Below are 23,554 nucleotides of genomic sequence, written 5' to 3'. Positions count from 1 at the left end.
ATAAAATGCTGTGCACTGATTGGAGCAGAGGTGGTATAATACATGGCTGCTTTCACAGGTGGCCCGTCCTCTGATGGGGCAGATTAAGTCTGTGATACAACTGGAGTAGGAAGTGCTAAGATTGGTCAGGTCTTGTGCCTTCATCTTCGACAGGGATATGATCCCTGTGGCTAGGGGTTGGGATTGAGAATGGAGTTGTTGGGTGGGTGGACTGTTCCTCCACAGTGATATGATCCCTGTGATAAGGGGTTGGGGTTGGGAGTGGCATAGGGATGGACTAAGATGTTGTGGAGGTCAGGTGGGTGACATAACACTGCTTTAGGAGGTGTAGGAAAGATATTAGGTAGGGCAAGGGAGTCCTTGGTCATTGTCAATGCAGATACACCAACTCCAGGTGGCCATGCTGTACAGAAGAGAATTTTTGGTGTGGAAAGGATGATAGCTGTCAAAATGCAGATACTGTTGGTGGCTGGTGGTCTTTAATGTGGACAGAAGTGTGGATGGAGCCATCAGAGAGCAAGGGTTCCACATCCAGGAAGGTGGCATGCTATGTTGAGGAGGACCAGGTGAAGAAGTTGGGAGGGAAGGTGTTGAGGTTGTGATGGAATGTAAGTATGCTGTCTTGGCTCTGAGTCCATATCATGATGATATCATCAAGGAACCTGAACAAGTCTGGGGGTTTGGTATTTCAAGAGGCTAGGCAAGTCTCCTCCAGATAGCCCATAAACTGACTGGCATAGGAGGGTGCCATGTGTTTGCCCATGGCTGTGCCACAGATTTGTTTGTATACATTCCCTTCAAAGGTGAAGTAGTGAGTTGGGATAGGGTTTATTTGTTTGTATATCTTCCCTTCAAAGGAGAAGTGGTGTGAGTCTGTCAAATCCACCAACATCACCTGCATTTCAGCAGCTGTCATCCTTTCCACACTATAGAATCCCTCCCATATAGCCCAGTCACCCAGGGTTGCCTTATCTGCAGTGACAAGGACCAAAGACTCCCTTGCCCAGTATGCTGAGGGTTTCACCAAGGCCTTCACAGACAGGCACTATCCCCCCAGTACCAGTCTGCTAACAGATCTCTTGTGGTGTTTCCCCTCAATTCACCAATGCTCCTACCACCACCACCAAAAACCAGCTACAAAGGAGTGTTCCCTCCATCACCCAGTATCATCCTCAACAGGAACAAGTTCTAATCTCTTTGATATGTCAGGGTTTAATTTTGATAACTTGAGGGTTGTTTCTCACTGCAGAGAAATGAACCTATTAGTTATCAGGGTAAATTTATTATTTACATTTCTTTCTGGATACTCAGAGCTCCAGTCAGTAAATGGAATTATTGAAGGATTTTAATTTATTATTACTAGTACTAATTAATGTGAAAGACATAAAGGACATTTTTGACAGCTTAAACTTATTCAATTATTGACTCATGGTCTGAAAGCCTTTTCAGAATTTGTCTTATGGATATACTTTGGTTCCTACAATTGTTCAGGAAAAAAATTGCCAGTAAGCTTACAGAATTTTCTGTTATTCTATTGGGGATACTGACTATTGGTGTAGCTTAGAGAGAAAATCTTAACAGTTCTATTGTCGTGTAAATGTCATAATGCATATCATCTTAGTTAAAGCACAGATTTTAAGGAAACGTCATTGGAAACTCAACTTAATTGTTAAAACACAAAATAGTCTTTGGGATGCACAATTCTTAACCATGATGGTCTTTGGATGTGTGTTGAGCTAACAGTTTAAATTGTGGATTATATCCTCTGATGTAACAGGTTCCTCAAAAAATTGACGAATACAATTAGAAGCCATGAGGAGCTTGCTCAGTGTGTCTGGTTTCTTGTTTGGAAAACTGCATGCATTAGAGTATTATGATAACAGCATAACTGAGCTATCTTGATCGTGATGCTCAAGGGCTTTAAATTTATATTGTATGTGGACATATCCAAGCCACACTTGACAGCTCATCATAGGCATACAGAGACATAACATCAAAGACAGAAGTTCAAGGTTTGTTAGGGCTGATATTTACTTTATTGAAGTGTGAAGTATACTGAAGTGTATTACAGTAATATGCTGCCTCCAGCAGCAAAGTAATGGATCAAAAGTTGCAAAAAAACATGACTAGGGAACATTCCACATATAATTTGTCACATGTTTCAGTGGAAGAGAAAAAAATGACTAGGTATTTGAAATTTCATGGAAGGGCATGGATTTAAGTTGAATACAGCTTCAAGATTGCCATCATTTCCCTGTTTTGTGTGTCATCACTTGATGGACAATGAAGAAATCTGGAAAAACTAAACATTCTTTCCAGAGATCACAAAATATACCACCATTATTATGCCATATCTAATGAAGACCCAGACTAGAGAAATTTAATTTTCAGTTAGGAGCTAGCATTTCAAATATCATAAACTGGACTCCTAGATTTGTATAGGCCTTGTAGAATCTAGATTTGTCTTTAGATTAGATACAGTTATTGTTCCATAGACCCAAAAATGAGATGATTCTCATGGGTGTGGAACATGTCAGAAAGTATAATATAAGAACATAAAACATTTGAATATAATACTGAATATAATACCCTGATCATTTGTCAGGAGATTGTCGAAATAGATGAATACAATGTGGTAAACTGGAACAGCTAATATTTACGGAATTTACACGCTGTCAAAATGAAACATTGTTATGCACTATTAATAAATTTATCATACACAAAATACCTAATCTTGACTGTTGTGACCAAGTGCTCTCAAAACTTAAATCTAACAGACATTTTTACTTAAGCTGGCTTAACAGCCTCTGTTAAGATATTCATCTATAGAGTAGAAGGAGTTGTCTATCAAAAAGTCTTTCAAACTCTGTTTAAACTAACTGTTTAATGGTTGCTGGCAATTTATTGAAAATGTGTGTCCCTGAATATTGGACCCCTTTTTGGACCAAGGTAAGTGATTTTATGTCTTTATGTAGATTGTTCCTATTCCTAGTATTGATACTATGTATTGAGCTATTGGTTGGAAATAGATATGTATTACTTGTAACAAATGTCATTAAGGAATAAATATATCAAGAAGCAGTGGTTAGAATACAAACTTCCTTGAACAGATTTCTGCATGATGCTCTTGAATTTACACCACAAATGATTCCTATCATAAGCTTTTGCACCCTGATAACTTTTGGTCGGTTTGATGAGTTGCCCCAGAATTTGATTCCATATGGCATAATAGAATGAAGTATGCAAGTTTTTTTATATTTATATCTCCTACATCTGACATCATTCTCACTGCAAATACAGAATTGTTTAGGCACTCAAGCAATTCTGTGGTATGCCCTTACCAACTGAATTTATTATCAAGTGGTAATCCCAGAAATTTAACACTGTCAACTTCTTCGATCTGCATGTCTTCATGTGTTATACACATGCTGGAATAAAATCTCTTACAGGTTCTGAACTGCATATAGTGGGCCTTCTCAAAGTTTAATGAGAGTGAATTATCTTTAAAAAAATTATTAATGTCAGTGAAAATTTGATTAGCAGCTATTTATAAATCTGTACTTGACTTGCTACTTATTGCGATGTTTGTATCATCTGCAAACAAAACAAACTTAGCATTTGGCAATGTAACAGATGAGAGGTCATTAATGTACACAAGAAAAATCGCTGGACAATCTCAAACAAGGAGATGGGTATCATTTGCAGGGATTTGCATGATACATCATATTAATGGTACCCTCAATGCAGGCTAATATCTTCACATCATGGAGCATTTAATTATACTCCATGTGAATGTGTAAATAATATCCAGTAGCTGTGATCCAATTTTTTTTGAAAATGCCCATGAGATGTAACTAGGTACTTGAGTGCCCATAAAAAACACATTTTCCCTGTGACTCTGCATTTCATTTCATGCATTTTGAATATCATTCATTTCTGTTACCTGGTTACATCACTATACAATCACTTTGCAATACAATTTGAATTTGTGTACTTGAAACAAATATTAGCCCACAGTCCATATGAGTCTTCATAAAGACTGGTAACATTAACTACAAACAAAGGTGCATCACCAGAATGATTCATAGTATTAACCTTATGGAATATTCTAAACTCAGATTCATAGAGAAACAACAACAACAACAAAAAATACTAAACATTACAGTTATGATGTTAGTGTTCTATGATTCACACTATATATGCAGGAATAGCTTTGTCTGATATTGCATGTCTTCTATCTCTTACAAAGATATAGAGTTTTCACTTATCTATTGCTATAAATGATATATCTGCCATAATTACCCATTATTATCAATGGGACAAATGGGAGAAACACTAAAGCCTACAGCATGTAGCCTCCTTAGTAAATAATTTGAGTTGCAGAGAATGCTGTTTGGATTGTACTCATTGGCTGAAAGAGTGAGAACTGTGTCAAAATCTGTGTCAAATTCTGCCTCTAATCTCTCTTTTACTATACAATTTGTCATTTAATTGACTGATAGGAGTTAAAAAATAAAAAGAATTGAAATCATTAAGGCATTTGTTTGACTTATTAACATCTATATAAACAACTGTATTTCCTTTAAAAATGCATGGTAATTGCTGCAGCAGAAAACTACTGTTACATTTGTAAGATGTATTTTAAATTTTATTATTTTAAATAACACAATCTATTCATTAATTGATTTTCATCATTCACCTACCAATTCACCTAAGTACATTAAAGTTTGCAATGTGTCTTCACTTTGCTTCTTAAGGGCTCTTGCCTCTGCCAGGGTACGCTGTGTTAAGCGCCTCTGAAGTTTTTTTGTCACTCGGTCTGCTTTGTGAAGTGCCTGGACTGCTTTGCTTCCTGTAGTATTATTTGTTTCTGTAACAGTATAACCAACTCACTCTCTTGAGGTAGAAGCAATTGTTATAGCTTAAGACCAACAAAACACAAAGTATAAAATTATTTAATCCATATTTTCAAATAATTACATTCTTCTTGAACTGGTTATCTGGCTTACAGAGTATGACTCAATGTGTGATATTTTCATAGGAAAGAGAATTAGTGCTAATTATTTGCCTTCTAATAACAGCTTTCTATAATCACATGTTACATGGTTAGAATAAGTATATGTCAAAAATTAAGTTCCAGAAAAATAAACATGCAAAAATGGAGTCCAGTTAAGCACAGGTATCATTCCTTCATCCAAATGATCACCAACTTCACTCAGTCATCTATTTGCGTAAACATCAAGTGAGTATGATGATCTGGGAGATTCTAAGGCTGTTCAAGTTTAACCAGTAATCCAGCAATGACACTGAATGAGAGAAGGAAGCTTAACTTCCTATCCTCATAATTGTGATGTTCTGAAATACAGAGTCATTACTTTTGTTTTAATATTTACAAGTAGAAATAATTTCTGAAACATTGGAGTAGCAAGTTTTTTTATGCAATAAATAATGAAAATTGCTGTGCAAAATTATCCAAATGAAAGATATTGTATTTTAGAATGCAAGATATTGAAGAATTAATAAGAAGTATCTATTGTTCATGTATCATGCAGAAACATACTTAGGATCTACAGAACCATGGGCTGGACCTGTGGTGTGATCACTATAAAGGAAATTTTCTGGTAGGTAACACACAAAAACAGAATTTTATAGCAATTTTTGAGTTAAAACTTATAATGCAGCCTTTAAGATAGAGTAATAACTGTAAAAAATAGATTATACAGTGTGTCAATTAACTGACTGATGAGACTTTAAAAAATGAGGAGTATTGAAATCATTAAGGTATTTGCATCACTTATCAACAGCTACATAAACAACTACATCACATTTTAAAAAAAGAAATGGAAAAACTGGTATTTCCGTTCTAAAAATAACATACTCTAATTTCAATATACCAAAACGAGTATAACAATTAAGCAAAGTCTATTCGCATTTAATTCAAATACAATACTTTTCCAAACAACCAGCTTTGAAATGAATGTTTCTGATAATCATATTCGCTAATTTATTTGTGCCTACATTTCACACTAATGAACCTGCTCATAACATCTTTTTAACTTAGTTGCCTTAAAATATCTCTTTCTGTACTGAGGGATGCAGAATTTCCCTAAAACACCCTCATGACAATCTCTTGCCATTTTTATGATGACTTGAGTAAGTAACCAATTTTTCAGATGCTATGGGTCTTAAGACATCTTTTAAGTGTCACACACTATCTCCTTAACAATTAAAGGTATCTGGAAATGGTTTTCACCAGCTTCAGAAGCTCAGATTCTGCATCTTGTGACAGGAATAAAAAAAAGTTATGGGTTAAAAAAATGGTTCATATGGCTCTGAGCACTATGGGACTTAACTTCTGAGGTCATCAGTCCCCTAGAACTTAGAACTACTTAAACCTAACCAACCTAAGGACATCACACACACCCATGCCCGAGGCAGGATTCGAACCTGCGACCATAGCGGTCGCGCAGTTCCAGACTGTAGCGCTTAGAACTGCTCAGCCACATCGGCCAGCAGTTATGGGTTCCATTTTGGATGAAATGAGTTATGGAAGAAATCAGCTCACTGTGAAATTTAACTCCCTTCAGTCTGACAATATTCTGTTACCCATTCTTTTAAAAATGATTACAATTCTGCCCATTATTATTTGACCAGATGTGAAGGAGGTGATGTTTGATAGGTGAATGCTGCCTTCGTTCATATCAGCTGTCCACTGCAACCAGCCTATACAGAATAATTACTCCCACATCTTTTATGATTATAAGAGGGCCTACAAAACAGCATAAAACAATGACCTTTTTTTAATTTTAGTGTTATGACCTTTGTGGTGTCAACCTCTAGAATGAAGCCTAGATAGCCTGCAGGTAAATGTGGCCCTGGTATCATGATCTTTTACTGTTATTAATACTACTGTTCTGTATGATCACTGTTAAGTTCAAGTTATTTTTTGACATCGTCAGAGGGGAGATCAGTTAATTTAAAATGAGCACATAAAAATCCTATGTCAAAACCACAAAATTTCCTTGTTGATTACTGTTGTCAGCTCATTGGCAAGCCATCTTCAGATCTAAAATACACAAAATTGCATGTAAAAAGTGAACAATAAAAAATATGTTCCATATTTGAATTTTTATTATGCAATACATACGAATCTAAAATGCTGCTCAGTGTGTGACAATAATTTCACATTGTCATATTCTTAGAGATAAGTCACCATAATTAAATGAAAAATCATGTAGCCATAACAGGCAAAATATTAAAATGTAACACAATAAGAAAATGCATAAATATATGGTGAGTGATATGAAATACCTTAAAAAAAAATTGGTCTGACAATGCTAATCACTATGAAATTCCATGATGAAATATAACAATGTTATGAAAAGAATAGTTGCTACTCACCATATAGTGGAGATGCTGAGCTGCAGATAGGAACAACAAAAAGTCAGAAAGTGAGTTGTGTGTGTGTGCGTGTGTGTGTGTGTGTGTGTGTGTGTGTGTGTGTGTGTGTGTGTGTCTGTGTGTGTGTGTTTGTTTCTATTTCTGACCATGTTGACCAAAAGCTCACTTTCTGAGAGTCTTTTTGTTGTGCCTATCTGTGACTCATCACTCCGCCATATGGTGAGTAGCAACTATCCTTTTCATAATAATGTTAATCACTAATCACAGTGCCACACAACTATACACATGATTGACAGCAATGATAGCTGCATTGCACGTGAGTGGATGTAAACAAGGTATCACTTCCAACATTCATAACAGGATCAAGGACATTTATGTGTGACAACTGTCAGCAAACTGGCTGAGGTGTAGCATCATGGCCACATGGAAAAACTGTATGCCACACTGTACTATCATCCAACTTATTTACTACAGATGCGATTCTAATAAAACAAAGGATGTTCATGTAGTGAATTTTTTTAAATTTTACATTACATAAATGCACGAAAATATATTCAAATCGGTAAATTTGTAGTAAATGAGAATTGAATATTATCTGTTTAAAAAATAATAAAAAATAAAAAACAGGAAGTACTGAATGCCTGGGAATTATGTCCAAAGGTACAACTGGAGACAGCACATTGTTTTCAATACAGAAAAATATAACAATATTACTAGTCAAAATACAAAAATACCAACCAGTCTATAGATGACTAACCAACAGTAGTACAACTGAACCATTAAGTATTATAGAAGATAGAATATAATGTAGAAAGACAAGAATTCTATTAATGTGCCCTTATACTTAGTTATTTGTTACAGAATATAGCATGAACTCCTGACTTGTAAGTATTGCATAACATTCTATAACAAATAACTAAGTATAAGGTATAATGTAACAGGATAGTTAAAAAATCTACTCACCAAGCAGTGGCAGGGGTACACACACACAAAAGGATTTAACTTTTACAAGCTTTTGGAGACAGTGGCTCCTTCTTCTGACAGAAGAGTTGACGGGAAAGAGGGACAGGTGAAGGAAAAGGACTGGAGAGGTTTAGGGAAAGGGGTAGAGTTCAGAAAAGTCACCCAGAACCCAAGGTCAGGAGAGACTTACCAGACTGGATGAGAAGGAAAGACTGATGTTGGGGACTGCACCAGAAGATATCTCAAAACCTGAGAGCTTAAAGGTGGAAGACAGAGTATTATGCAAGACAGAGATTACTACTAAAACACTGTACATGAGTTAATAAGAGGGAAAAGCTAAGTGCATTGTATGTAACAGAGGTGGGAGGGGAATGGCAAAAAATAGACAAGCCAGGAAATGAAAGATGTAGAAAACTAAAATGAAGAAAGGAGTAGTTACTGTGAAGAACGCTGAAACAGAAGGAATTAAAGTAAATTAAGGCCAGGTGGGCGGTGAAAACCAAGGACATGTTGTAGTGCTAGTTCTCATTTGCAGAGTTCTGAGAAATTGGTGCCACATCCAATCCTGGTAATGTTGATCCCTCCAAAAACCAACTTTGAAGAAGCACACCAGTGTTATCTCCCTGTATTACGCAGGTCTTAAATGTATCAGTCAGCTACTTTGAAAAGGCATGACTTCCTAAAATCATGACCTGAAATGGGATCCATTCTGTCTGAGATTTTGCCCACCACACCTAGAATAGCTTTTCATTGCCATCTCAATCTCCACAATATCCTTGTCAGACCCTATGCTCCTTCTGCACCCATCTCCCTATCCTACGGCTTCTACCCCTGTGACCATCCCTGCTGTAAGACTTGCCCTATACATCCTCCTACCACCACCTATTCCAGCCCCGTAACTGGCAAAACATATACTATCTAAGGGAGTGTCACCTGTGGAATGACACATGTCATATACTAGCTGTTACGTAAACATGGCTCGGCCTTTTACAGCAGCATGACTGCCAAGCAGTTATCAGTCAGGATGAATGGGCATAGGCAGAGGGTGCATACAGGCAACACACAATATTCTGTTGCAGAGCATGCTGTACAACATGACAGTCATGACCTCGGTACCTGTTCCACCACACATGCATGTGGATTCTTCACCCAGACACCAGTGCCCAACATCTCAAATATAAGGTAAATGGTTACCTTTACTCTTTCTGCTGTGTGAATTATGTTCTAATACACAGGGGAAAAATTTTCCCTTTAGTGGTGGTCAGTAACGATGTTAATAACATAAAATATTTCAATTGTTAAATGACATTTTGCTGTACACCACGAGCTGCATGTAAAATATTATATTGCTAGACCAGTTCTCAGGAATACAGCCCATTGTCAGTAGTATATATTGTGCACCTCCATATCAGTTTATGTTTATGTCAATTATAAAATCTTTATAACATTAAAATTTATATGGATCTCTGTGGTACACAGATCATCATGCACACGTTATGTTCACACTTTCAGGTCTCATGAGTGCTGAATAAGACCAAGAAGTGTGGCTATTTAGCATTTGATTACCAGCATATTGCAGAGATCCTCATCAATTTTAACATAATAAAGATTTCATAACTGGCATATAAGTCATTTGTAACGTATGCACAATATGTGTCACAGACAATAATCTGCATTTGTGAATATTGGTCTAACAATTGAATATTTTACATACAGCTAATGGTGTACAGTGAGATGTATTTTAAAAATACTAACAAGCTGAAGAGCACCAAGTATATGTAAAATATTTCGTATATTTGTAACACATAATATTTCATAACAACTGTAAGAATTCAAAGATTAATAAGAATGAAAATTCAGTTTTATTTTACCAATTGATTCCTCTTGTGTGCCTTCGGTGGATGGAAGATATTGGTCGATATATTTATCTGCCAAATCAAGTGCACTGTCCAGTCTGTAGGCTGCAAAGTTTGTATATTTGCTCTCTAGAACTGTATGTGCTTGTTCTCTGCCAAATTGTTTAACTGAGTCTGCTCTCTTGAGAACAGGTTGCACAATTGTTGAGCTCACATAATCCTTGGTGCTGACAAAAATCTGTTACAAACAAATGGCACATGCAAGTTTGTATTACAAGCATTATGAGCAAAGTATAACAATAAAATTTATTCATTCAACAACAAATTTATAATGTGTGATTAAGGTTATCTAATCTCTTTGTTTTATGCTGTGTGTTAAAATTGTCAGTTCCTTAACACAATCATCAAAAGTGGAACACTGACTTATATGAACAAAGATCGGGAGGGAATATTTCACAGTGCTGATCAAGAGAAGAACCCTTGCTTTCATTTGCTGTGTATGAAGCTGTTATCAAACTGTACTATTGCAACAACAATCATCAGCTCCATTTTCTTTAATTCTTAACATCTATTATTACACTGTACCAGTACTATTCCAACAACTAACCATTAACTAAGTCATTTTTAATACTTTACATTAATAAAAATACCATACTTTATAATGTAAAAATCAAATTGAAATCAATGAGACAATTAATGCATTATTAGATTTAGTTTTCAGCATCAATATTTCACAGACACTATCAATGCATAATGTATTTATAAAATGAGTGCAAGAGTGTAGTGCTACTTGGTTTGCTAAAATCACCTAAATCAACAAACAAACCAACAATAGACACATTTTGTGTGTGTGTGTGTGTGTGTGTGTGTGTGTCCAACTGCAAACAACTGTGAGGTGCATGGCAGAGGGTACTTCTCATTGTACCATACACCAAGGTTTCTTTCTATTCCAGTTGTGTACGGTGTTCAGGAAGAATGACTGCTCAAATTCCTGTGTGTGTGTGTGTGTGTGTGTGTGTGTGTGTGTGTGTGTGTGTGTGTGTAATTAGTCTAAAGTTATCTTTGTGACCCTATGGTAGCAATTCTTGGGGTGTGGTTCAGCGGAGGAGGGGATGGGGGAGGTGCATGTGGGGCAGGTGGGGTGGGAAGGGGTGTTGGGAGGGAATGTACTATGTTCCTCACTTAATACTGATTCTGTAAACTTTGTAAGTAGGCTTTAGCAGGATAACTGATGTCTAGTATGTCACTAATAAGATAGAACAATTTGACGTGTTTTTAGGAGAAAGTAAATTATACAAGCAGTGTTCAAGAAGTAATGCAACACTTTTTTTTTCTCAGCCAATTTAAGTTGAATAATTGCAGAATTTGTTGTGGATCATCATGGAATATTCCTGATTGAGACCTAGTTTCATGAGGTTCCCACAGGTGATGGTGCTATATGTAGCATTCAAAATGGTGTCTGTAACGGAGCTGCATTCAAAGCAAAGAGCTTTCATTGAGTTTCTTTTAGCAGCAAAACAGAGCATTGCAGATATTCATACGTGCTTGCAAAATGTCTACACAGACCTAGCAGTGAACAAGAGCATGGTGAGTCATTTGTTGAGGTGTCTGTCATCATTGCAACAAGATAGTGCAAACCTATCCGATCTCCCACATGCCAGCCAACCATACACAGTTGTAACTCCTGCAGTGTAGGAGTGTACAGACACGCTCATGAGAGGTGATCCACAGATCACAATTAAATACCTCACTGTGCAATTGGCTATTGTTAGTGCTGATATAGTCATCCACCAGTTGGGGTACTCAAAGGTGTGGGCACACTGGATTCCTCGCTGCCTAACAGAAGACCATAAAGAGCACTGAAGGACCATCTATGTCATATTATTTGTGCAATCTGAGGATGAGCATGAAAAGTTATTTGTTGGACATTATCACAGGCAATGAAACATGGGTTCATCCCTTCAAACCGGAAACAAAATGACAATCCATGGAGTGGCACCACACCACCTCTCCTCTGAAGAAAAAGTTCAAAGCCACACCAAATGTTCAAAAATGTGTGTGAAATCTTATGGGACTTAACTGCTAAGGTCATCAGTCCCTAAGCTTACACACTACTTAACCTAAATTATCCTAAGGACAAACACACACACCCATGCCCAGGGGAGAACTCTAACATCCGCCAGGAACAGCTGCACAGTCCATGACTGCAGCACCGTAGACCGCTTGGTTAATCCCCTGCAAAGTCGCACCCTCAGCTGGTGCAGTCATGGTGATGGTCTTCTGGAATTCTGAAGGGGATATTCTCTTTGATGTCACCCTCATAAGCAGAACAATCAGCTCTGAGGTGTAACAATCAACTCCAAAATGTATTGTGCTACATCCAGGAAACTGAAGAAACGACTTGAGCATGTTCACCACCACAAAAATGCAAACGCTCTTCTCCCACTCCAATTACACCGGAGAGGAACTCACAAAACTACATTAGGCTATTCTTTGTCATCCATCCTCAACCCCAGTCTCACACCTTCTGACCTTCTGACTTCCATCTGTTTGTTTTAATTGAAGCATACACTCTGCAGGAAGCAGTACACGTATGATGGTGAGGTTACTGATGCAGTAAGATGTCAGCTCGAACGTCAACCAGTAGAGTGGTACCATGCAGGCACACAGACTGTCCCAGTAAGGTGGCATAAGGCCAGTGCATTGAACAGAGATTATGGTGAAAAATAAGGTTTTGTGGCCAAAAGAGTGGGAAATAATATGGTATATTGAATTCTAAATAAAACCAACCTGCTTTTGGAAAAAAAGTGGTGCCTCATATACAATGGATACACTTGGTGAAAAACTGAAGAGACTCATAGTTTTAATAAGATAATTACAAGCTTATGAGCATAGGAGTATATTGTAAAAAGATACACAAGGATGGTGGTGATGTAGGCATTTATGGTATAAATAACATTCAGTCTGAATCCTGGGCATAACTTGCAGACAACATTGAAGTTTGTGCACCTGGGCAACAGAATGCAAAAGCACGATGGTTAGAAGTATACACAAACAGAAGCCAAACCAAATCTCATATCTTTCCCAGCTACAGCATCTTGTAGCAACTTTACAATGACACTTTTAAGAGCCAGACATTCACAAAAGCTATAGGACCTTCTCTGCGAGCTATACAGCTAAATATTTTACCAGCAACTTGATTGCACCATAACATCTTGTAGAAACATTCAAGGAAAATCTATGCTCACTAATGTGAACAGCACCTCAGCACCGAATGAAAATCATAGATATTGAGACCTGAAAAGGTCAGGTGGTTAGCGCATCTGCCTAGTGGGAAGGAGAACCAGGTTTGAATCCTGGCCTTGGTACAATTTTTCATCTGTCATTTCAGTCTGCGTATATACAACATAGTTGTTTGAGATTTGAAAAGGCTTCCACAACCATGTAGTTTAATCTGATTAAAGCATAAATGCCTAGGTTTCAGGCAGGGTCCCCTATTCCATTCATGCTGAGGTGCTATTCTAATACAGCTGGAGAGCCTCTGTAATGTTGTTTGAGTTTAGAGAAAATACCAGGTGGGCTGTGGCTTGAATGGGAATTTGGATTGAGGAGGAAGATGTGCTTTGGCATTCTGTGCAGTTGTGCAAAGCCCCTAGATTAGATTAAATTAGTACTTGTTCCATAGACCATTAATACGACACTTCGTAATGATGTGGAACGTGTCAGGTTAATAAAAGGTGTCTATACAAGATATTACATTAGACAAAATATTAAAATATTACATTAGACAAAATATTAAAATATTACATGACTCTTTTTTTTTTTTTTTTTTTTTTTTTTTTTTTTTTTTTTTTTTTTTTTTTTTTTTTGTGGAGGTTGGGAAATTACCCACTTACTATATCCAAAAATTCATCTAATGAGTAGAAGGAGTTGCCATTAAGAAATTCTTTTAATTTCCTTTTAAATGCTATATGGCTATCTGTCAGACTTTTGATGCTATTAGGAAAGTGACCAAAGACTTTTGTGGCAGCATAATTTACCCCCTTCTAAGCCAAAGTTAGATTTAACCTTGAGTAGTGAATATCATACTTTCTCCTAGTGTTGTAGCCATGTACACTGCTATTACTTTTGAATTCGTTTGGATTTTTAATAACAAATTTCATAAGTGAATATATATATTGTGAGGCTACACTGAAGATTTCTAGCTCTTTAAATAAGTGTGTGCAGGATTTTCTTGGATGAGCTCCAGCAATTATTCTGATTACACACTTTTGTGCAATGAACACTCTTTTACTCAATGATGAGTTACCCCAGAATATGATGCCATACGAAAGCAGAGAATGAAAATTGGCGTGGTAAGCTAATTTACTCAGATGTATATTGCCAAAATTTGCAATGACCCTAATAGCATAAGTAGCTGAACTCAAACGTTTCAGCAGATCCTCAGTGTTTTTTTTTCCAGTTCAACCCCTCATCAATGCATAGACCTAGAAATTTTGAATATTCTACCTTAGCTACCAATTTCTGATCGAAGTCTATATTTATTAATGGGGTCATTCCATTTACTGTGTGGAACTGTATATACAGTGTTTTGTCAAAGTTTAATGAGAGCCCATTTACAGAGAACCACTTAATGATTTTCTGGAAAACATCGTTTACAATTTCACCAGTTAATTCTTGTCTGTCGGGTGTGATAGCTATACTTGTATCATCGGCAATGAGGATGGTGCAGTGGTTAGCACATCTGCCTAGTCAGCAGGAGACTTGGGTTCATATCTTGGCTTTGGTACAAATCTTCATTCATTGCTTCAGTCTGCACATATACATCAGATATGTTTGAGAGTTGAAAAGGTATCTGGAACTGTGTAGAGTCATTTGATAAAAAGAAAGAGGTTGTAATGTTATGAGATGTGAGCATACATTCTTTAAGCTATCATGTAAATTAGCTTAGGTATTCTGAACCTGTTACAATGCTATAACCATATCCACATAAATTTGGGACCAACCAGAATCATACCTGACTGACAGTCTTGCATTGGCCATGTCACAAATTTAAGCAGGGAAGAAATAATGGGAACCAATGGAAACTACCATTTGGATCCTACAGCTCTTTCCAGAGAGATTAATGTAGACCATAAAATAGATCCACATAGTGACCTCACACACAGAGAAAGGCAGCACCTACCCAAATACGATGACACAAATGAAAAGTGAGCCCATTTTTATGAAGTAATAAACCATGTGATCTATGGTCTAGATGTAGTTTCCTTGGCTACTAATTAAAACATCATGGGTCCCAGTTTCAACACAACCACAGACTAAATTCTGAATAAAATTCATCAACACTGATGGCAGAAGCCTTCAGGTATAATGAGTCACCAAAGTTCTGTCAATTGCCTTGTCAGAGAGGGTAGAGGAGTGGTGAAGAGTTTCACGGCAATCTCCTGCTCTTGGAGTGGGAAACTGTGCTTAAAAGGTGGAAGAATCAACAATGATCAACAACATGAGAACACAGAATGGCACACAATATGTAGCCACAGGGGATATGGACTGTAACAGAAAATGTATTATGTTGAGTTCTCCATTGGCAAAAGATTATGGATTAGTCACCCATCTGGCTCTCAAGGAGGGCACTTGCAAGTGGCAGGTAACCATGAGAATGAGACTGAATAACTAATGAAAGAATAACATACTATGAGTCAGAGTGTGTAATATCAGAAGCATGAATGTAATAGAAAAGGTAGAAAATCACTAAATGGAAATGTAATGGCTAAGTATAGATATAGTAGGGGCCAGTGAAGTAAAATGGAATAAAGATTTAGCCCTTTCTGGGCAGACGATTAAAGGATAATATCAGCAGCAGCAAAAAATGGCGCAACGGGAATAGGGTTCAGTATGGTAGGAAAGTAGGGTAGAAAATTAGTTTCTGTGAACAGTTCAGTGAGGGTTGTTCTCATCAGAATTGACAGCAAACCAGTGCCACCAACAAAAATTTGCCATACACGCCAATGTCATAAGCAGAAGATGAAGAGATAGAGAAGGTATATGAGTATACTAAAAATGGTCTCTACAATCAAATAGAAATATTCAACATTATTGACAACCAGACCAGGGCATTCAGAATCACTTGGTGTAGTGTTTTCAGTTCACCATCAAGTGCTCAGACTGGGCACTTCTTAGGAATGTGATTCACTGTCAGCAGACAGACAGGAACCCTACTTCTTCAAAGTTTAACCACATCTCCCATGAGCCATCCTAACACAGTTCAGCTTCAACAGGGTTTGGTGTGGGGATTGGAATTCCTCAACCTTCTTTACTTGATCTTAAACCAGATGAGCTTACTTGGGTAGATTTTTTTCCAGTATAGATATCACTAGGAAGTCATGTTGTAATAACTGATACTTTCTGAATCAAGGAAGGAGCCTCCCAAAAGACTGTTGATTTGATTTGATTTGATTGGATTTGATTTGGTGGCTGCAATCTCGTAATGTCTGAGCAATGGTTTAATACTGCCTAATTCTTCCATGAAAGTGTTGCTACACAGCAACAAGTAAGCAAGAGACAAGAGAACTTATCTATGAACAGTCCTTCTCAGGACTAACCAAGCATGGAACATTTATCAATATCCATTTGTAACTATTTAAGGATAATCTAATAATCATTGGGGATTGGAATGTGGTAGCAGGGGAAGGAACAAAGAAAGAGCTACAGGAGAATATGGGCTTGGTAGTAAGAATGAGAGAGGAGAAAAGACTAATGGAGTTTGCAATAAATTTCAGCTAGCAGTAGTGAATACACTGGTCAAAAATTGCAAGGAGAGCAGGTATACTTGGAAAAGGCCTGGAGATGTGTTAAGATTCCAGATGGATTGCACCATTGTCAGACAGATATTCCAAAATCAGGTATTGGATTGTAAGGTATATCCAGGATCATATATGGACTTGGATCAAATTTTAGTAATGATGAAGAGTAGGTTGGAGCATAAAAAGAAGAATCTAAGTGCAAAGATGTGGTACACTGAAATAATGATGAATGATGAGATGTGTTTAATGCTCTGAAGTAATGTGATAATGAATACCACAGTAGCTAGCTCAGATGAAGATCACTGGAAAGGGTGATCACAGCATTTACACTGATAAAAATAGACACAAGGAATATAAATTAAAATAATATTGGGTAACAGAAGAAATATTTCAATTGATTGAGAAAAGAAGGAAAAACAACAACAACAAAAAAAAATGTTCAGTGAATTCAGAAATGTAAGTTACTTAGGAATGAAATAAGTGGAAAGTGCAGGGAAGCAAATATGTGATGGTACCAGGAAAAATGCAAGGAAACTGAAAAATAAATGGTCATCAAAATGATTGAATCAGCACATAGAAGAGTCAGAACAACCTTCAGTGAAATTAAAAGCAAGAATGTAAACATAAAGACGGCAATGGGAATTCCACTGTTAAGTCCATAGGAGTGTGCAGATAGACTGAACACTGCAGCACAATGTACAGGTATGTCCTGAGAGGTGCAGGAAACATGTCCTTCTCAAGCATTATTGGTATCTCACCAGGACATGGGAATGAATACGACACCACAAAATGTAAATAAAACTGTAATCAGTTCTCACCCTAGTCACCTGCATGTTTTAAGCCTAAATATTCAGTGCCTTAGAAATAAATCACTAGAATGTGAGATAGCAATGAGTGGTGCAAACATTGACTGCATGTTCATCATGGAGCATTGATGCAAATGTTTTGAACTACATATCATTAATATAAGTTGGCAAGTCAGTATTGTAGAAAAAAAATGCCAGAAACAGAGGTGTATGTATCTTTACTAAATCAAGTATCAGGTACAAAAGAAGGTGTGAAGCTGAATCATCAAGTGTGGACAATCATTTTGAAGCAGCAGCTATACAGTTGTATTAAAGACAGTGAGAAGTCATAGCAATATACAGACCACCTTCGGGGGATACAGACATATTCATTAATCAATTAGAAACACTACTTAATATTCTTTATACTGAAAGAGCCACTGCAGTTGTCTGTGGGGATTTCAGCATAAATCTTATGAATGAAAGTAGGCTAAAAAATCAATTCCTAAATCTATTATGCAGTTTCAATCTGTTTCCATACATACATGAACCCACAAGAATAACATATAATACAAACAGTTTTATAGATAATATATTTTCAATTGTATATTCCACAGAAGTAGAAGTAACAAATACTGATTTGGGATTATCAAACCATAATGCTCTTGTCCTCAAAATTCCTTCAATGACACTGCAAGAAAAGAAGTGTAATTCACATATAAAAGAACATTTTCCACTGAAAACTGTGTAGAATTCACAAATATCCTAACTAGTGAGTCCTGGGCAGAAGTGCTGTCTCTAAGAAATACAAATGATGCATATAACACTTTTTCTTCAATTTTCATGGGATATTTCGAAATGCGCTGATTCACATCAGTTCACAATACAAAGCCAAGTTCTTGGATAACAGCAGGCATCAAAACTTGTTGTGGAACTCTAAAGAGATTAAATTCAGAATATAAGACATCTGCAGATCCACAGTTCATAGAATATACACTCCTGGAAATTGAAATAAGAACACCGTGAATTCATTGTCCCAGGAAGGGGAAACTTTATTGACACATTCCTGGGGTCAGATACATCACATGATCACACTGACAGAACCACAGGCACATAGACACAGGCAACAGAGCATGCACAATGTCGGCACTAGTACAGTGTATATCCACCTTTCGCAGCAATGCAGGCTGCTATTCTCCCATGGAGACGATCGTAGAGATGCTGGATGTAGTCCTGTGGAATGGCTTGCCATGCCATTTCCACCTGGCGCCTCAGTTGGACCAGCGTTTGTGCTGGACGTGCAGACCGCGTGAGACGACGCTTCATCCAGTCCCAAACATGCTCAATGGGGGACAGATCCGGAGATCTTGCTGGCCAGGGTAGTTGACTTACACCTTCTAGAGCACGTTGGGTGGCACGGGATACATGCGGACGTGCATTGTCCTGTTGGAACAGCAAGTTCCCTTGCCGGTCTAGGAATGGTAGAACGATGGGTTCGATGACGGTTTGGATGTACCGTGCACTATTCAGTGTCCCCTCGACGATCACCAGTGGTGTACGGCCAGTGTAGGAGATCGCTCCCCACACCATGATGCCGGGTGTTGGCCCTGTGTGCCTCAGTCGTATGCAGTCCTGATTGTGGCACTCACCTGCACGGCGCCAAACACGCATACGACCATCATTGGCACCAAGGCAGAAGCGACTCTCATCGCTGAAGACGACACGTCTCCATTCGTCCCTCCATTCACGCTTGTCGCGACACCACTGGAGGCGGGCTGCACGATGTTGTGGCGTGAGCGGAAGATGGCCTAACGGTGTGCGGGACCGTAGCCCAGCTTCATGGAGACGGTTGCGAATGGTCCTCGCCGATACCCCAGGAGCAACAGTGTCCCTAATTTGCTGGGAAGTGGCGGTGCGGTCCCCTACGGCACTGCGTAGGATCCTACGGTCTTGGCGTGCATCCGTGCGTCGCTGCGGTCCGGTCCCAGGTCGACGGGCACGTGCACCTTCCGCCGACCACTGGCGACAACATCGATGTACTGTGGAGACCTCACGCCCCACGTGTTGAGCAATTCGGCGGTACGTCCACCCGGCCTCCCGCATGCCCACTATACGCCCTCGTTCAAAGTCCGTCAACTACACATACGGTTCACGTCCACGCTGTCGCGGCATGCTACCAGTGTTAAAGACTGCGATGGAGCTCCGTATGCCACGGCAAACTGGCCGACACTGACGGCGGCGGTGCACAAATGCTGCGCAGCTAGCGCCATTCGACGGCCAACACCGCGGTTCCTGGTGTGTCCGCTGTGCCGTGCGTGTGATCATTGTTTGTACAGCCCTCTCGCAGTGTCCGGAGCAAGTATGGTGGGTCTGACACACCGGTGTCAATGTGTTCTTTTTTCCATTTCCAGGAGTGTATTAAGAATTACAAGAGGGTATATCGAAAAGTAATTGCCAAGACAAAATTTATGAGTAATGACATCTTAATAAGATAGTCTGATAACAAATCAAAAGCCATATTTGGTTATCGTGAAGACTAAAACAGGAAAGAGATGTGAAGACCAGGATACCATTCTCAAAAACACAGAAACTATCAATATTAAAAAACAAGATTTACCAAGTTGCATCAACAATTACTTCATAAATGCAACAACTTTATTAAGCTTGAAATTTATAAACCAAGAAAAACCTGAATTGCCAAAGCTACTTGTAGCATGAGGAGAGATCCAACAGATGAACATGAAGTGTTCAAAGTAATTATGAGCTTGAAACCTAAAATGTCAGCAGGAGTAGATGAGGTGCCTGTTTATATCATAACAATGACAGGTGCACAAATTGCAAGGCCCTTGGGATACATAGCCAACTTATCATTTAGTGAAGGAGTGTTTCCAGGAAGAATGAAAGTGTCAAAAGTGAAGCTATTATTCAAAAATGGCGACAAACATAAGGTAGAAAACTATCAGCCAATATGCTTTCTTCCAACATTTTCCAAAATAATAGAAAAATTAATGAAGCACAGAATCAAGAAATACCTAAATGACCATAAGTTATTAAATAGCAATCAGCATGGTTTCCAAGCAGGTAAAAATACAGAAACAGCACTAATGTGCTACACTGAACAAATAATCAAAAATCTTGATAAAGACAACAGTGTAGTAGGAATAAATTTAGATCTCTCCAAAGCATTTTACACTGTCAATTATGGAATTCTTTTAGAAAAACTGGAAGCATTAGGTATTCATGGGACAGGGAAAAAGTGGTTTGAATCATACCTACAAAACAGAACACAGATTGTAGGACTGATGTCAGATTACTCCAACCACAAAATAAATTTAGTATCAGATGCAAAAAAAGTGGAAATAGGAGTGCTGCAAGGCAGTATTCTAGGTCCCTTATTGTTCCTTGTCCACATGACTTTCACACCTCAGATGGAGCAGCAAAGGCCATACTATTCGCAGATGACACTAGTGTGATAATAGGTGCACCAAAGCGAATGCTGAAAATAACTACTGATCAAGTAATAAAGGATGTCCACGCTTGGTTCAATGCAAATCAGTTGACTTTAAATGCAAATAAAAAAAATTATATGCAGTTTGGGAAAATATGTCAAAAAGTAAATTTTGATCTGTTGTTCGGTGACAAGGCCATAGACAGAGTGTCATCAATAAAATTGCGGGGGATTCATGTAGATGAAAATCTTAATTTTAATGACCATGTAACAAAACTTGTGCAGAAACTTAACTCAGCCTCTTTTGCTATTAGAATTATTGCAAATGTCTGTACTGCAGAGGGTGACAGGATGGCATATTTTGGCTATTTTCAGTCTGTTGTAACATACAGAATAATATTTTGGGGTTCCACCACCTGCTGTCTAAAACAAATAGTTCTGTTACAGAAGAGGACTATCCAAATAATAACACACAGTCATTCACAAACACAACGCAAACCCTTATTCAACAAGCTTAAAGTTCTAACAATACCTGTCTTAATATATATATATACAAATGTGTTTTATATGTTAGGGCTCACCTTGCAGATTTTCACACAAATGCCACCTTGCATAACTACAATCTCGAAATAGCACAGCATTCCATACTCAGTGAACAAGAAGAACACACACAAAGGCATGTGAGCCATATTAGTACAAAACTCTACAACATACTGCCAGCTAACATCAAAAAGTTAGAAGAAGAAAATAGATTTAAAGTAGAATTTAAAGAATTTCTATTTGGACAATGTTTTTAGTAAATGACTATTTAGGCCAATAAATAATTCTGATAATGTTTATATTAAGGCAAAACTGAAAACACTATCTTTCATTCCCTAAAGTTTCTGTTAATTTTGTATATCTGATGGACAGCTGCTGAGTGTGGTAAAATCTTTACTGAATTTTTGTTGTGAATATAAGGGCTTCCTGTGTAGGGAAGACAAAAGTAAAGCCTTAGGGCAAACAGACTATGCAGTTAAAATACTGTTAGTGTACATATATAAAAAGTTACGTTAGTCTGTCTTGTATGACCAAGTATTATTCTTTGTACTTTTTTGTACAATTTTGTATGTATTATTCTTTGTACTACTTAATGTAAAATTTTGTATGTTCCTTTTGCACAAATTGTTTCCCATTAAGTTACATATACTTTTGGACAACATCCATACAATATTTATTGTCTATGGATGGATAAATAAATAAAATAAAAATAAATAAAAAGTACACGGGCCTCTTCAAGGGGAGGATCTGTCTGATGACATGTCTGAGGAAGAATTTGAAGTCTATATGGAAGACAGTGCATCCACTATTAGTCAGAGTTTAACAGAACTTTGGAAGACTTGCAATCAAATAAAGCAGAAGGGATAGATAACATTCCTGTGAAATTTCTGAGATCATTGGAGGAAGTGGCAAATAAGTGACTTTTCAAGTTGGTGTGTAGAATCTATGAGTCTGGAAACATACCATCAGACTTCTGGAAAAATATCATTCACACAATCCCAAAGATAGCAAGGCCAGATAAGTGCAAGAACTATCACATAAACACCTTAATGCCTCATGCATCCAAGTCGCTGATAAACAGAAGAGTGGAAAAGAAAAATGAGACTCTATTAAATGATGATTGGTTTAGCTTTCAGAAAGATAGGGGCACCAGTGGTGCTGGTCTGATTGAAAATGGAAGCACGACTTAAGAAAAATCAAGAAATGTTCACAGAATCTGTTGACCTAGAAAACATGATTGACAATATAAAATGGTGTAAGATGTTCAAAATTATGAGGAAAATAGGAATAAGCTATAGAGAAAGATGGATAATTTACAAAATGCAAGACAATCAAGAGGAACAATGAGAATACAAGACCAAAATCGAAGTGCTGGAATTAAAGGAGTTTAAAAAAGGGAAGCAGTCTTTTGACTCTATTCTTCAATCTGTATGTCAAAGTAGTAATGATGAAAATAACAAAGTTTTATGAATGGGATTAAAGTTCAGGTGATAGAATACATATGATGCAATTTGCTGATGATATTGTTACCCTCAGTGAAAATGTATTGAATAGAAGGAGCTGTCTGTTGAGTGCAGAATACAGATTGAGAGTAAATTAAAGAATGATGAAAGTAATTAGGAGTAGCAGAAATGAGATTAGTGACAAATTTAACATCAAAGCTGGGGACCATGAAGTAGACAAAGTTAAGGAATTCTGCTGTCTTCAAAAGAAAATAACACATGAGGAACAAAGCAAGCAGGAGATAAACTCAGATTA

At 37.6% G+C, this 23,554-nt stretch overlaps 1 protein-coding gene across 3 annotated transcripts in view; it reads right to left on the bottom strand.

The window, feature by feature from the left end:
* LOC126248941 (lipid storage droplets surface-binding protein 1) overlaps positions 1-23,554 on the bottom strand; it is a 184,985-nt gene that overhangs the window by 59,558 nt on the left and 101,873 nt on the right. For 2 of the 3 annotated variants that reach the window (XM_049950480.1, XM_049950461.1), the window contains exons 4-5: positions 10,236-10,458; positions 4,704-4,870 (exon numbers count right to left, since the gene is read on the bottom strand). In XM_049950480.1, coding sequence (XP_049806437.1) covers positions 4,704-4,870; positions 10,236-10,458 — 390 coding nt within the window. The remainder of the gene's footprint in view (positions 1-4,703; positions 4,871-10,235; positions 10,459-23,554) is intronic. The other variant, XM_049950471.1, reaches the window with a different exon arrangement.

The sequence above is a fragment of the Schistocerca nitens genome, chromosome 1 (assembly GCF_023898315.1).
Source record: "Schistocerca nitens isolate TAMUIC-IGC-003100 chromosome 1, iqSchNite1.1, whole genome shotgun sequence".
Classification (NCBI taxonomy): domain Eukaryota; kingdom Metazoa; phylum Arthropoda; class Insecta; order Orthoptera; family Acrididae; genus Schistocerca; species Schistocerca nitens.
The sequence above is the reverse complement of the archived record's forward strand: the minus strand, read 5'-3'. Positions and strand labels throughout refer to the sequence as shown.